Source organism: Lemur catta, chromosome 17 (assembly GCF_020740605.2).
Source record: "Lemur catta isolate mLemCat1 chromosome 17, mLemCat1.pri, whole genome shotgun sequence".
Lineage (NCBI taxonomy): Eukaryota > Metazoa > Chordata > Mammalia > Primates > Lemuridae > Lemur > Lemur catta.
The window spans coordinates 18,099,135-18,114,611 of record NC_059144.1 but is presented as its reverse complement, the minus strand read 5'-3'; the positions used below and the strand labels follow the sequence as shown (position 1 = coordinate 18,114,611).

The 15,477-nt window shown below is 54.4% G+C and overlaps 1 protein-coding gene across 3 annotated transcripts in view; it reads left to right on the top strand.

Moving 5' to 3' along the window:
* The first annotated feature begins 715 nt into the window (after positions 1 to 715).
* PLCG1 (phospholipase C gamma 1) overlaps positions 716 to 15,477 on the top strand; it is a 37,812-nt gene continuing 23,050 nt past the window's right edge. The window contains exon 1 of one of the 3 annotated variants that reach the window (XM_045529285.1): positions 716 to 1,346. In XM_045529285.1, coding sequence (XP_045385241.1) covers positions 1,130 to 1,346 — 217 coding nt within the window. In that variant the 5' untranslated portion in view covers positions 716 to 1,129. The remainder of the gene's footprint in view (positions 1,347 to 15,477) is intronic. The other 2 variants (XM_045529283.1, XM_045529284.1) reach the window with 2 other exon arrangements.

The window sequence follows — 15,477 nt, the reverse complement described above, 5'->3', positions numbered from 1 at the left end:
GGGCAGCGGCCACAGAGGAGGAGGAAAACAAGGAGGGGGAAAAACAAAGTTCACGAGAACATTTGCAGGAGGGGTGCGGCGAGGTAGGGCCTGAGCCCGAGCCCTGCCGCTTGGGGACGAGCAGCCGCCGATGTGAGCGACCCAGACGAAGGCTACTGGGGCTGCAGGTTAGGCCTCTGGACGGGGCGGCCGCGGGTCTAAAGGCCCTGCAGGGGTTGCTCAGGCCCGGGGGGGGGCCTCTCTGAATGAGCCGACCCTTGAAGGCCACCCTGGCCAAAGGGGCGGGACAGACGTGTTTCTGGCCGTCGCAAGAGCGGCCTGTTGGCCGTCCCAGCGCGGCCGGGGGAGGGGGCGAGCCAGGCCCGCCGTCCATCAGTGCCCACCAGCCAATCCGCAGGCGGCCCCGCCCCCGCCCCGCCCCGGAGGGCGCGTGGAGGACCCGCCCCCCCCGCCGCCGCCGCCGCCGGTGTGAGGCGGCCCGGCCTGGCCTGGCTCCCTGCGCCGGGCAGCCCGCCCAGGTAACCGGGTTTGGCCGTGGGGGGGCGCACCGTACGCTCACATCCCCTCCCGGTCGCTGCGCGGGCGGAGCTCGGGATACGGGGGCTGCTCCCGTGCGGGACAGTGGGTTGGTGGCCGCCCGTGCGTGTGCGCCTGACTGACTGGCAGGCCGGCGCGGGGCCTGCGGCCTGTGGGCGGGGCTGTCGTGCGTGACGGGGCCGGTCGTGGTCGCCCAGCTGTGTCCGGGGTCGCGTGAGAAAGCTCTGCCGGGCTGAGGGCCGGGCGGGTCGACCGGGAGCGGCGCGCGCCCCCGCCACCATCGCGCCCCGCGCCCCCGCCTGCGGCCTGCGTGGGGGTCGCGGGGCGCAGGCGCGGCGGGCCGGCGGGCGGGGGGTCCTCCCCACGGGCGCGCGGGAGCCTTTGTTCCCGGCGCGCGGGTGGGGCGGGGCGTCGGGGGCGCCCCGCCCCGCCGCGCTCAGGTCCCACCCCGTGTCCGCCCGCAGGAGCCGCCGCCGGGTCCCGCTCGCCGGCAGCCTCAGCCACCGCCGCCGCCTCCTCCTCCTCCTCCTCCTCCTCCTCCTCCCGCCTGGCCGGCCGGCCCTGCGCCGCCGCCGCCCCCAGCGCCGGAGCCATGGCGGGCACCGCGTCCCCCTGCGCCAATGGCTGCGGGCCCGGCGCGCCCTCGGACGCCGAGGTACTGCACCTCTGCCGCAGCCTCGAGGTGGGCACCGTCATGACTTTGTTCTACTCCAAGAAGTCGCAGCGGCCCGAGCGGAAGACCTTCCAGGTCAAGCTGGAGACGCGCCAGATCACGTGGAGCCGCGGCGCCGACAAGATCGAGGGGGCCAGTAAGTGCGCCCCCACCCCGCCTGGGGCCCGCTGCGCGCGGGGGCGGCGGGGGTCCTGGCCCGCTTCCCTGAGTCCCGGCCCGCCGCCCGAGTGACTTGGGCAAACTTTCGGGCGCTCTCCCACTCCCTCCGGGTCCCGCCCCCGCTTCGTCTCGGTGGTCACTGGGGGCATCCGGGTCCTCGGTCACCTGACAGGACACCTCCTCCCCCAGCTGGGGGGGAGTGTTCCCGGCGTTTTGCCCTGAGGCCTAAAAATCCTCCTTGGCTGGAGACCGGCGGGGCAGGCAACGGCCCCCGTCCCCTGGGAGTGGTGTGCCGGCGGCGAGGGGAGCCGAGGCAGCGGCCCCCACCCAGCCCGAGAACCTGGGTCCAGACCAGACGGTCACCGCCCACCACTCTTTCTCCAGAAAGAGCAGTGTGTGAAACACTCTGGGCCCTGAGGCTGGGCTCTAGTTTGCAAAGGAACCTTTGGGTTCCCAAAGTAGAACTTAGGCAGATGTTGGGGTAGGGCTGGTCTTGGAGCAGAGCCGGGCCTACTTATCTCCCTCTTGGGGAGAGGGAGGAAGGTGGTCTTGTTTTTGTTTGGAAAAGCCTCAGAGAAGGCAGTGGCTGCTTTTTCTTGCTGCTGCTTTTGTCCCAAAGCTGAGTTTTGGAGGCCTGTGTGGGTGGGCAGACACCCAAAGCCAGGGCAGGGACTCCCCTTGCCCTTGGAAGCACATTCCTGGGAGCTTGGCCCCAGATAGGCCAGCACAGTACCCTGGAGTCAGGTACTCTTTTAAAGAGTGTGCAGCCAGTTTGGGGACTAGCCCTTTGTATCCTGTGTCCGGCTCCTCTTGGTTTCCTGCCTCTTACACCTTCCCAGGCCTGAGCTTGGCTGCTTTTGTGCAGGTCTCTGATGGGAGGAGGGAGTTGGGGGATTTTGAAAAACTCCAGATCTTTCAGAGTGTTATGCCACTTAGCACGTGCCTGTGCTGTGGCCTCATGGGCACTCAGCTCTGGTGTCCATTCCCCCACTCCTCAGTGTGAAGAGATGATGTATCTGCAACCCACAACCCCAGACTGCGGGTTGCTTCCTGCAAGGACCCCTAGAGACAGGCGTTAGAGAGACCCAGGCTCAGAGCCAGGTCTGTGTGGAAGAGGGGGATCAGGAAGTGACACTCCAAGGGAGGGTCTGGCAGACCTTTTGGGTATGGTGTGCATGCGTGTAGATGGGCGAGGAGGTCGGGAGGAAGGAAGGTCTTGTGGTGAAGCAGCCATCCTTAGCTAACAAACTCCATATCTGACACAGATCTGACACAGCTGCTGAGCTTAGAAAAGGCAACCACCTTCCTCAGTGCCCTCACTGGCCCTGTCAACCATTGGGAGAACATTTTAGTGATTTGAGAGACTGTGGATTCTGAAGTGGAGGAAGGAAGACACTGCAAAGAGCTGAGATAATTTGAGAACATCACTCAGGAATAAGACTTCAGGCACAGTCCCCTTCCCTCTGTGGTGTTCCCTGTGCTGTGCTGAGTTGTGGCACTGGCTGGAGGTTCCCAGCTAGAGATCTTCTGGGTAGCAGGCTGCATTTTAAGCCATGAATATGACCAGCAGGCAATAAATGTAGCACAGGTGCTGAAGGCAAATCTGGATTTGAAGCCCATATATTAGTTGTGTGTCTCCTGGCCATTTACTTCTCTGAGCCTTGGTTTCCTCATCTGTAAAATGGGGGTATTAATATATCCACCACATATGATTGCTCTGGGGGTAAAATGAGATAATTGATGCAAAACATGTAGCAATGCCTGACATATTGCAAATGTTTAATAAATGTGGGCTGTTATTAATAATAACAGTGACAATAATAGACTATGACTGCCCTCTCAGCCCCCGGACTGGGAATGTTTAGGGAGGTGGAGTGTGGCTGTAGGAGAGGGTGAGGGTGCAGGAAGGGAGGTGGACGCCGGGACCAAATTCACGTTTCACTTAGATCGCTACTCGGAAAAAGGCAGGAAATGGTTTTGTTTTGCTCCAACCCATGTACCCACCCACCCATCATATAGAACAGTGTTTCTGTAGAGAAAGTGTTTGGAGCTTTGCACATTTGACTCCTGGTTATGACTTTCTTATTTGTAAGCTGGGGCCTGAACAGAAAGGAGGGGTGTGAAGAGAGGATGATCTAGTGTCTCAGGTCTTTGGGGCATGTAGGCAGGAATGTGGAGGACCTGTTCACTCCACCCCTAAGGGTGGGTCAGCCAGGGGTGTACAAATTCAGTGATCTCATCAGTAGCTGGGGTTTGAGAGGCCTGAAAGGTAGTCAGAGGATGTAGAGGGGTCTGGCCCTTGATTTTGGGGGCACAGATTGAAGGAGCCTGGGTAGAAAGGCTAGTAGATCCTTGTGTAGAGTTCCTACCTTGCAAATGGAGCCTCCCACTGAAGCTCTGCCTCACTTCTGCCCATCCATGGGCTCACCTCATTGGTGGGTTCTGATCCCTACAGACTCTCAGGAGGGTTGAGCTGCCAGCTGGGTCCCCTGCCATCTGGCCTCTTGCCCAAGTGCCTCAGGTGTGTGGCCTTTTCCTGCTGACCCTGCCAGGGTACCATGGAGTGCCTAAAGCCTGGCCAGAGAGAAAAAGACAGACACTGTGCTACCCTCAGGGTGGCAGTGGACCTGAGGGAGAGATGGTGTGGTTCAGTGAAGGGACACAGCACTCGTGTGTAAGGCCTCCTTCTGTCTTAACTCTGTGCCCTCTCGGTTTACCACTTGTGAAATGGGGCTGGCAGCTGCTGATTTCTAGGGTCATAGTTTGGCTCAAAAGAGGGGTGGGGAAGTGCTTTGGTGCCAACAAGATTGGTTGTCCTGGTGGTGTGACAGAAACCAGATTTGTGTTTGGCCTTTTACGTTGCAGAGACTGACACAAGTGAATAAAAAGCAGTTATAGCCAGGTATGGTGGCTCACGCCTGTAATCCTAGCACTCTGAGAGGTTGAGGCTAGAAGATTGCTTGAGCTCAGGAGTTCAAGACCAGCCTGAGCCCTGAGCAAGAACGAGACCCTGTCTCTACTTAAATACAGGAAAAATTAGCTGGGCGTGGTGGCGTGCGCCTGTAGTCCCAGCTACTCGAGAGGCTGAGGCAAGAGGATTGCTTGGCCCGGAAGTTTGAGGTTGTTGTGAGCTAGGCTGACACCATGGCACTCTAGCCCAGGGGACAGAGTGAGGCTCTGTCTCCAAAAAAAAAAAAGGCAATTATAGACTTCCAGCTGAACACTATAGAGACTTTTCATCCTGTTTTCTTGCCTAATCCTTATGAGACCCTGGGGGTGGTCGGGAGTACCATTCCATTTTACAGATGAAGAAATGGAATTGGAGAGTGATTTGTGCCACGGTGATAGTACCAGTGTGTGCCAGCGCCTCGTCTGGGCCCAGGTCTCCAGTCAGTGGGTAACTGGCATCCCCAAGATGACTCTAAGCCCTGAGGTTTTGCTGCCCATGGCTGAGGCCCCATGTTCCATGTGATTCATGTGGCTCCTCTGTGAGCAGAAACCTCTGTGCTCAGTCCGTGCATTACAGAGCAAATACCCCTTTGGCTTTTGCATCCCAACACAGCCTCAGCCCCTCTAGGCTCTGGCTCCACACTTTTCTCCTGGTGCCTTCTGGGGTGAGATGGTTCAGATCCATGTTTAGTGAGGTTATCCAGTCAAGGGTCTTTGTGGGCACAAATAACCATGGGTGGAGACTCTCTCAGTACTGGCCGGGCACATCTGTGGGAACTTCTGGAGCTTCTGTCTTTGGCTGATTGTTCACTAGATAGTCTTCTGGATGCCAGGGCCTCTGAGGTGGTGAATGAAAATGGGTCCTTGCCTTCAGGGAAACTAAAACAGACAATTGCAATTCTGAGTGGTACCTTTGATGGTGGGGTTGTGGGGACAGCTGACCGCCTTGATGAGGCATGTGAGCTCACGGAGGAGGTGGTATTGGAACCAGCTGGCTGGGGCTTGACTCTGCAGCTGTGGGTATCATACTGGTGAGGAGAGGAGCAGACCAGACCTGGAGGCCTGCCCTGAGGGCTAGGCCCGCAGTGCCAGGGGGCAGGCTAGTGTCATCAAGGGTGTTCTTTGTACCAGCTGGTAGCTCCAAGTGGGAGAGGAACAAGAGCACGGGTCCGGATATCCAGGGCCAGCCATCCCTGCCTGTGTGTTTCCTGTCTGACTGTAGTTTTTTCCAAGGGAAGTCAGACCTCTTAGTGTTTCCTCAGTACCCTAGGCTTACCCCAATGTGTGGGTTTTCAGGTGAGCCCTGTCGGGCCCCTGTCCAGCTGGGGCTCTCTGTTTCCTGTGAACCTAGGAAAAGGGCCTGTTGCACAGATGACTGGAGGAGCTGACCACACCCAGCCCTGGGACCCAAAACACCTCTAACTTCTCCCAGAATTGTGTGTGTACGTGTGTACACAGATGTACAGAACTGAGTTGGAGTTTAGAGACCTTGACCACTAGCTTTGCTTTGGGTAACCTCTTGGGATGAGGGGCATTTATTTGTTCAGTAAATATTAAGATTATTTGAGGCCAGGCATAGTGGCTTATGCCTATAATCCCAGCACTTTGGGAGCCTGAGGCGGGAGGATCACTTGAGGCTCAGAATTGGAGACCAGCCTGGGCAACATAGAGAGACTTAGTCTCTACAAAAAATTTAAAAATTAGCTGGGTGTGGTGGCATGCGCCTGTAGTCCTAGCCACTTGGGAGACAGAAGTGGAAAGATAGCTTTGGGCCAGCCTGGGCAAGAGAGTGAGACCCTGTCTCTAAAAAACAAAATGAAACAAAATACTATTTGAACACCTCCTGTTTAGTGCTAAGCACCGAGGGTTCAAAAGATGAGTAGGACATAGTCTGTGCCATTGAGGAACTCCTGGAAGAGGCAGACTTGGAAGCATGTGATTATAACCCTGTGTGTGTTACATACCATAATAAAGGTCTGTACCAAAAGCTCTGTTAGTGCAGAGGAGAGACCCAGGAAGGTGTCACAGGGGAGGGCCTTTGCAGTGGGCTGAATGTTTGAGGTGCTTTCCTGTGTGGAGGTGGAGGAACTAGGGATCACTCCATGCAGGGCTTGGGAATGGGTTTGGTGTGGTAGAGATAAGGCTGGGACTGGTTGGGGCAGCTTAGGAAGTGCCCCAAGTGTGCTGTGCTTAGTGGGCTACACTGCATCCTGTAGGCAGCAGGATTTAGCAGAGGCGCCAGTGGGTCCAGCTTATGTGTTTGTCTGGGAGACCATGGCAGCAGTGGTTTGTCAGGTAGATGTTGGGGTGAGCCAGTGAGCCACTGCATTTTGCAGGAGAGAACTGATGAGAGTCCATACAAGGCCTCACTGAGGCAGAGTGGGGATGCCTTGGTGGTGGAGGGTAGAGGGGCTGAGTCTAGAGGGTGAGACTGTAGACTTTAGCACTTGGGCTTTGAACTCAGACTGCCTGGATTAAAATCCCATTGTGCTGCTTACTTGCTCTCTGACCTTGAGCATGTGACCTTACCTCTCTGGATCCTCATCTATAACAGGGGGATAGCAACAAACAGCATTTATTTCATAAGGTTGTTGTGAGGATTTTGTGAGCATTAGGATTTTATTAGCATCAAGTGTGGCACAATGTAAGTGCTTAATGTGTGGGAGCTCTGACAGGAGGCAGATGAGGATTAAGTTCTCAGGAGGACCTGCTGGGGAGGAGAACGAATGCACCTGTGTTTCAAGGAACTGGTGCCTGGCCACCAAGCCCTTTGATGCAGAGGCAAGGAGGCCCACCCATCCTCTCTTGGAGCTCTTAGCAATCCCTCTGTTGTCAGGACTGTTTCTTGCCACTGGCTTTTGCAGGGAGACTGGACAGTTGGCTGGAAGCAGCTGCTTTTGGATGCTTTCTGCGGGGCAAAGGTGGCATCATGTCCTATTTCTAAGTGCTGAGCCCAGAGAACTGCTATCTGGGCAGATTGGTGGGGAGACCTCATCTTCCCGGAAGTGCTCTGAGGCGACAACCTCAGTGTGGCAGAGCATGCCTCTGTGCTATCTCACAGCATCTCTTCTCACTCTGTCCTTTCCTGTGGGATGTGGCTGCAGGGAGGCCACAGATGGAAAAGTTGGAGGGAGGAAATGAGGCCTGGGGTCACAAAGGACTGAGATTAAGGCCTGATATTAGAGGACTGATTGTTTTCCCCCATCTCTACTCCCTTTCATAGAACTGGAGGTCAGTGGGGACTTGGAGTCCTAGGAGATGTGGATGTGGGATAGGAGGGGAGTGTCCCGGTGCTCGTAGAGTGCTTTGTTCAGAGGAACGTGGCACCAGTGCTTCCCCAGAGGGAGAGCAGCCTGGTGGCAAGACTTGAGACAGAGCCAAGAATGAGGAGTGGCATCGGGCAGTGGCTCTGGGCCGGACAGTCCCACCCTGTTGGTAATTGAGCTGTAGGGACTAGATATTTGTGGCTAGAACTGGTCAGATTAGGGTTCAAGTCTCAGCTCTTCCTATGACCTTGGGCAGGTTACTTTAGCTGTAAAAATGATTTCTCCTCATAGAGTCTATATTAATAATAAATGAGGTTATATATGAAAGTAAGAGATTTCATGTGAAAGTGCCCAGCACATTTGGCACTTAGTGGGCACTTAATTAATATGTTTCCTTTACTCTCAGCTTAGTTAACTATAGAGCTTCAGTTCTTTCCACCACCAAGCTTGGCCACAAGTGGCTGCTCTAACGACCTGGGCTAGGGATCTGTTTCCTACTTGCTTTCTTGGTTCCTTCCCTGAGTCTGTACACAGAGGACTGGGGTATCAAAAAAATCTGGTATTTGAACAGTGCATTAGGAGTTCATGGGGCATTTTCTCATCTATTATATTGTTTGAGCTTCACAACAGCTCCATGAATCCAGGGAGGGCAGGAATTATTATATCCCTGTCTTACAGAGGAGGAAACCTGGCCTCAAGGGTAAGGTCACATAGCAACTCCATGGCAGAGCCTAGGATTTCTGATTCCTGCTATAGTTTTCAGTTTATTTTCCCACTCTGGGGAAAATGACAATAAAACAGACTGTTCTATAGAACCAGCATTTTTTCTTTTCTTTTTTTTTTTTAAATGTGGACAGAGATAGCTGATCTCTATTCTGCCCTCTGGCCATATGTGTTTGACCAGCCAGGCTTCTGTCTGTGGATAAGCTGGATTCATTGCTTCCAGTTTAGAATCTTTTCTCCTCTCATCCTTGCCACAACACCCCTGTTGAGATGCTTGGCCTACCTAGATCTTTCACACACGCCAACAGGGTGGAGGTAGCTGATTGGGGGTAGGGCACAGAAGAGCCTCACCCTCTTGACTTGCTCTTAATGGTTCACAGTGATCATTCCATCTGAGCCTCGGCAGAAGAACGTGGGGACCCGGGGCTCCATGCCCCAGACTCTCGGAGGTGGGCTTTTCCAGGATCTCCTTACACAAACTCAAGAGCATGCATTTATTAATGTGGGCCTTCATTTGTCACACACTTATTGTGGGCCTAGCTATTGTGTGTTGGGCATACTGAGCTGTGCATTACTGCTCCAGCCTCTGACTTGTTCAAGGTGGCAGTAGATCTCTAGCCTGGTTTGTGTTCCATCTCACCGTAGCTATTCTCCTTAACAAACAAACAAACAAAACAGTGTGGCTCACTGAACAAGCAAGATACCACTTGTGCTTCCCTGGCTTTTGACTCTGGCATTTGCTAACTGTGCCAAGCACCTTGGAGTTCAGTAGTGAACATAAGGTTAGAGGAGCTACAGCCAGGAAGGACATAAGCAGCCAGACACATAAAATAGTTACAGGGTTCGGTGAGTGCTATGAAGGAAGCAAGCAAAAGGCTGCTCTGTCAGTCAGGATAAGTGAACGTGTGCTATGATAACAAATGACCCCCACGTATCAGTGGCTGACAACAGCAAAGGTTCATTTTTCCCATATGTTACATGTGTATATTCATCCTAAGAGAGTGGTCCTGTGGCTCTGGGTTAGGCTTCTGGTATAGAGCCTGAACACTCTGGGCAAACTAGGTTGGAGATTAGGAGTATGGAGGTTGGGAAGGAATTTCTGTGACTTGGGGATGGGTACAGTAAATGAGGCTCTGCTGTTGTGGTAGAGTAGACTGCTGTCCCTGTGGGTCCAAGAGACTGCCTTGGCTGCCGTCTTTGAAATGGGCATTTTTGTGTGCGGACTCTGAGGCCCTTACCTAATTGTCCGTCTCCCCATCTTAGCCCCAACACACATGCCCCTGCTTGAGCTGCCCTCTGAGCCTGGTCTGTTGTGGCCACAGCGTCCTGCTGTTACCCCAGAGTTAGAGCCTCTTACTACCTCTAATCATGGCTGCTCCCCAGAGCTTTGCTGGGTATGCCAGAGTGTCCAGAAAGAGTGGGGAATGTGGGCACCTGGAAGCCTCTAGGGAGTGCTCTCAGGTCCCAGAGAGTAGAGAAAGAAGTGTGGGAAGGGGTTGGTCCCTGAACACTCTGGAGTTGCGGGAAGAAGCACTGGGGGACAGTGGAGCTCGTTGCTTTGGGAGAGGCTGTGGTCCCAAGAGATAGGGCTTGGAGAGTCACCATTTACATTTCTGGCTTAGCCCTTGATATTCTCCCACCCCTCCTTGCAATACTAGTTCCTTTTGAGGTGGTGCTTGGCTAGCTTTTGAGACGCTGCAGTGGCTATGTGCCCAGGCACAAGTACTAGTTCTCTCCCTACTCTTCACCTCCTAGGAACCGGGCCCATCCTGGGGGAAGCAGGGAGGGGCTCCTTTTTATAGCCCACATGTAGGCTTTGTGTATAGGCTCTGCTGCTTCCTTCCGGCCCTGGCCCTTCCTGGTGTTGGCCGGTGGCCCTGGCTTCAGTAAGACTCAGGATGCAGAGTAAATGGGGCGGAGTTTTCTCCTGCACAAGACTGGCATCTCTTTTACTGAGCCCAGGCCTGGCACAGAGGAGGCTGGAGTTAGGAAGCAAGAAAAGGAGGTGACCCAGTCCTTGGTCTTGGGAAGCTTGTGATCTGGAACATGCAGAAAACAAAGCCCAGGGATGGCAGGCAACAGTTGTGCCTAAAGTGTTGCAGGCTGGGCCCAAGGGCCCAGACAGAATTGGCTTTCTCTCTGTAGCAGCCCATCCTATCCTGTGGGGCCCCTCCCCCCACCGGCTGGCTCACCAGTGTTGGGTGGGAGACCTGTACAAAGGCTGTGAGGTGCCTGTGAGCGACACAGCAAAGTGTGGACGTGTGGAGAGTGCGTGATCCGATGGAAGCTCCAGGCCCTGGCAGTGAACAGGTGGCCACACTAGTGAGGGGTGGGGCCGGGGAGAGTTTGACCACTTGTTTGTTTGTAATCTGATTCTTCCTTGGTGCAGGTGGGTAGTTCACTTTGGGGTTGGCTTCCTGTTTTCTTAGACACCTGGGGATAGGGCTGAGTTGAAATATCCTGAAGGAAGTGATTGTTGAGGGCATGCCCTCAGGTCACAATGTCCTTGGCTTGGCCTGGCCTGTGGTAGGAGTCGGGTATTAACCACACTGCGTTCTGGCTTTGTAGGTGTGGGTGTGTGCTGGGGGAATTCTGACACCGTGGGATTGGGTGACTTCAGCCTCAGGCCCAGAGAGAGAGTGTAGGCTTTAGTTCACAGTGGGATTAACTCTAGGAAGGAGGGAGGAGGGCCCCAGTTAGCCAAAGGTCCCACAGGTTTCTCAGCCTGCTTGGGACAGGAGGTCGGCTAAGGGACACAGCTCAATTCCCTCAGCTGGGAGGTTGGGTAGCAATGGGGGAAGGAGTGATGGCCCCTCTCTGGGGCTCTGCAGACCCACGTGACAGTCACCCTGTTCCACCTGATAGTCCTCCAGCTGTTTGGAGGCAGCTCTCCTCTTCCTACTGTAGTCACTTCCTCCACCCACAACAGTAGTTGAGTATAACGTGCCTGTGTTAGCTTGTCAGTCCTAACTGGGCCTGTGGTCTTTCTTGGGAGCTCTGAGCATGTCCACTAAGATGGTTAGAAAAGATCACTTTGTTAGGAATTTTGCTGAGGGCCTTTTGAGGCCATCGGTGAAACACAGAGCATTCCCTCCAGTGAGAAAAGAATGCCCGGCCAGCCTGCTCCCAAGAGGATGTCCTGGTCCCTGGCCTGAGAACTGGCCCTCACTGGAAGCAGGAAGCTCCATGCAAGGATGTGTGCCGGTGGGACGTGGGGCAAGAAGCTGTCCTAAGCAGGTAAAACTAGGCAGTTAAAATGCAGAGGGAGAGATCCTAAGGTAGCCATCTCTCTCAGTAGGGGAGGTGATTTCACAGAATCTGAGCTGGGCTTCCTGGGCAGCAAGTGCGTGAGTGATTTCCCTGTTACCTTGGGGTGAGGTCAGAGACTAGATCACTCACTGGGGCCTTCCTTCCCAGGAAGCAAAGGGGGGACAGGAGAGTGGCTTGGCTTGGCCTGGCATGGCCCAAAGATAATATGGCCAGATGCTGTGAAGAGGCTGGGCCGAGTGACTCGGTAGCAGGAGAGCCTAGTGGGGTCTGCCAAAGCCAGGCGTCTCAGTGAGCAGGCCTCCGGCCTGGTGACTTCCCTTTGTTGTGTAGAACATCACCCACCCCATAGTCAGGGTGGACTCCATGTTGAGGGTTTAAGAACTGGCCCCACATTCTTCCCCAAGAAGCGGCAACCAGGGCTGGGGTGGTAAGATGCCGTGGGGCTCCATAAGTTCCACAGGGGAAGGCGTCTGCTCTCCCATCTGCCCTCACTCACTTGTCTCCCTACTTTAGCCCCTGTCACTCTGACACCACTCCCACCCCACCCATCTCCCAGACCCTATTGTTTCCTTGTGGGACGGAGACCTGGATTTTTCTTTCTTCTAACCCTTTCCATTTCTTTGGCCTTGTTGGGAGGGCCCTGCAGAGACAGGGCAGCAGAGAGAGGCTTGCAGATGTCCTGGGCTGTGAGGAGTAGGGCTTCATTTGTCTAGTGAGCAGGAGCAGGTTGGGCAGCAGTGACTCCTTCGTTATATTTTTCTCTTTCCACAAATACTTATTAAGTTCCTGCCAGCCATGGGGCATTGAAGACCACAGACATGGTCCACGCCTTCAAGGAGTTTGCACTCTAGTGAGGAAGACAGTCAGTCAGCCTTAAAATGCACGTGTGGTTACTGCTGTGGTGAATGCTACAAAGCAGCAGTGTGCAGTGCCGCCCAGAGCCTCCCCTGCTCCTCTGTCTGTTGGCCCTACCTCGCCACTTGTAATGGGGATCCTGAGGCAGCACAGAGCATGCGCCTGGGGCACAGACAGCCTTGGCTTTGAAACGTTGGCTCTGCCACTCACCCGCTGCCACCTTGGGTAAGTTGGCAGCGTTGGAGCATCTCTGTGCTCCATTTCTTTACTTGGGAAATGGGAATCCTGATACCTACTTCATAGTGTTATTGGTAGGGATGAAATATAAGGCAGTTTTTCATCTTTGCAAGTCAGTCTTATCAAGAGCTTCACACAATGTCTTCGCAAAATGAACGTGCAAGAAATGGGTGATAGGATGCTGGATGCCGCAGTTGCTGCTCCTCCCTTCCCACCCAGCATGGGTAGCTACCTCGTGCTCTGTGCCTCTCAGCTTCTCATGGTATTTGTCTGTGGGCTCTATTTAATGTAATCTATTCAGCATAATATGCATATCTAATTCTTCCTTCCACTTTCAAGCTCCTCAAGGTGCTTATATTCCAAGTGCCTAGCATAATGTTCCTCCCATGAGTGCTCAGTAAATGTGGTTAATTGTAAACAATATATAAAGCCATCAGGACTTGCTGGGGGGTTGGAGAGGTGGGTGGTGAGAGAAAGGGGGATGTTAAGGGCGATTCTGAAGTTTGTAGTTTGTGCACCTGTTTGAGTGATGATGCTCTTAGCTGGTCCGGCAAGAGGCCTGGGTTTTGGTGAGAGAAGACAGTGTTTGAGATGAGCAGTGGGGTAGCACATAGGCAGCTGGATTGAGGTGTCTGAGGCTTGAGAAGACTAAGCTACACACGCATTTGTTACTTACCTGTGCATAGGGGGTAATTAAAGCTGCAGGCATGGCTGACATTGATGAGGGAGAAGACAGCATCAGAAGAGGAGAGGACCTTAGCCTGAGCCTTGACGAAGGCCAGTGTTTAATGAGGATAGGCCCGTAGCTCACAAGCAGGAAAACCAGGTGAGGCTGTGTGGGAGAAACCAAGGGCAGAGTTTCAAGCAAGAGGGAGGGTGTGGTCAACCATGTTGATTACTGAGGGAGTCAGGAAGGAGGACCACAGAGAAGTGATTTATGTCCAGTATTCTGGTTCTCCAAGTGGCTGCATATATTAAGGGGGGCGTTTTATGTGTGCCTTTGAGATTGTGGACATCCCTGAGACATGACCTTCGTGGGCCTCCAGCCTCCCTCCTGTAGCCAGGAGCCTGGCAGACACAGGCCATCTAGAAAGAACATGGGCAGATCAGCCTGCAGGGAAGGCAGAGGTTAGACCACACAGGACTCCTGACCCATAGCTGATCCGTGGGCTGCCTGGGGAGTCATCTGGGCTCAGGCCAAAAAGTTGGGGAAAGCCGCCTTTCTCTGTGGCTGCCTTCCCTTGCTGTGGCAGTCAAGGCTGGTATAGCCCCACCTTCCCTCCCCTCTCATTAATGATACACAGAACACACTAGACTCCCTTGCATCGATGGCTTTGGCTTCTGTGACCCTCTCTGCCCAACGTGTGCAGGTCAGCCCTCCAGACCTGCCTTCCGTGAAGCACTCCACAGCTCTCTCTGCACACTCTCAGCACCACAGACATCTCCCTGTTGTTCCACTCTTTGTGTGACCTCATAGTTATCTGCTTCCCCATCTGTTTCCTCCATCAAGCAGGGGTTTTCTCAAGGGCAGAAATTCAAATGCCTTATTGATTTGTTTCCCTAGGACCCAACCCAGGGCCTGACATGGAGTAGGTAGATGCCTAATAAATGTTTGATCAGGTGATAGAATAAATGAATAAACCTAATAGATGTCTGCTGGGTACTCTTCCAGCTTTGCATTCTCTGGGTGGGGCCTCCTTTCGCTTCCCTCCTTTGGGGCCTAGGCGTGCTGTTCACCTCTGAAATAGGCAGGATTAGCCTAGCGTCCTAGGGAAGAGGGCTGCCTGCCTGGACGGTGTCAAGGCTCCCTGTGGCTGCCCTACTTTTCTCTGTGTACCCAATATCAGGGACAGTGGCTGCTGTAGGGACACCGCAGAGAGCCCTGGTTCTGCCGTGAATTGCCACATGACCCTGATGAGACCCTTTGGACTCTCCGTTTTCTCGTTGCCCCCCCCAGAGCAGATTTGTCTAGAATCTAGACTCTAGGTCATTCGTGAATTGGTGCAGATCCTGTCTATCTGTGACCTACAGCAATCAGCTTGTAGCAGTGCAGGGTCCCATGTAGGGGCATCCCACAGACCTCCATCCAGCTGTCTGAATGGCCGTGTCCTGTTGACCACAGGGCCAGATGCCGAGTCAGGCCCTGCTGCTCTTCTCCATCAGATGTTTTGGGGAGCAAACCCTGAGCTCTGCCCTTGTGGGTGTAACCTGGACTCCGTGGTTTTTCCCTCTGTCTGACCTAGGGAGGGGTGCTGGTCCTGGCTCCCACTCCTGGTCTGGTCTGAAGGCAGCTGCTGCACGGGAATGGGAAGGAGTGGAATCCCCAGCATTGCCTTCCCTTTGCCGTGTGACTACGTGACTCTGAAAGTCCCTGAGCCCAGATCCTAGTCTGTAAAATGAAGGTGCATAACTGCCCACTCCTCCACTTTTGCCTTCCTCAGGTAGGAGCTGGAATGTGCTCAGAGAAACCTCCCCATCAGATTCAGATGATTCTGTTGGGAGGTAGAAGGGGGAATGTTAGAGCCTCAGGACAGAGAGGCGAATGGGAGGGAAGAGGGGAACTCTCCCAGCCAGCTTGGGAACTGCTGGCCATCCCGTGTTCAGGTCAGAGTTGACTGTTCCTGACTGGTGCGGAGCCCCTGTGCCTCTGGCTCCCTGCGAAGGAGGATCTGCAGTGCGGTGGCTGCCCTGCCCCTCAAGGATCTGTGCAGGAACCTGGAGGGCAGTGGCCAAGGTCTGGGGCCAGAAGTGGGCCAGATGGCAATTGCGGTGGCTGCCCTGCCCCTCAAGGATCTGTGCAGGAACCTG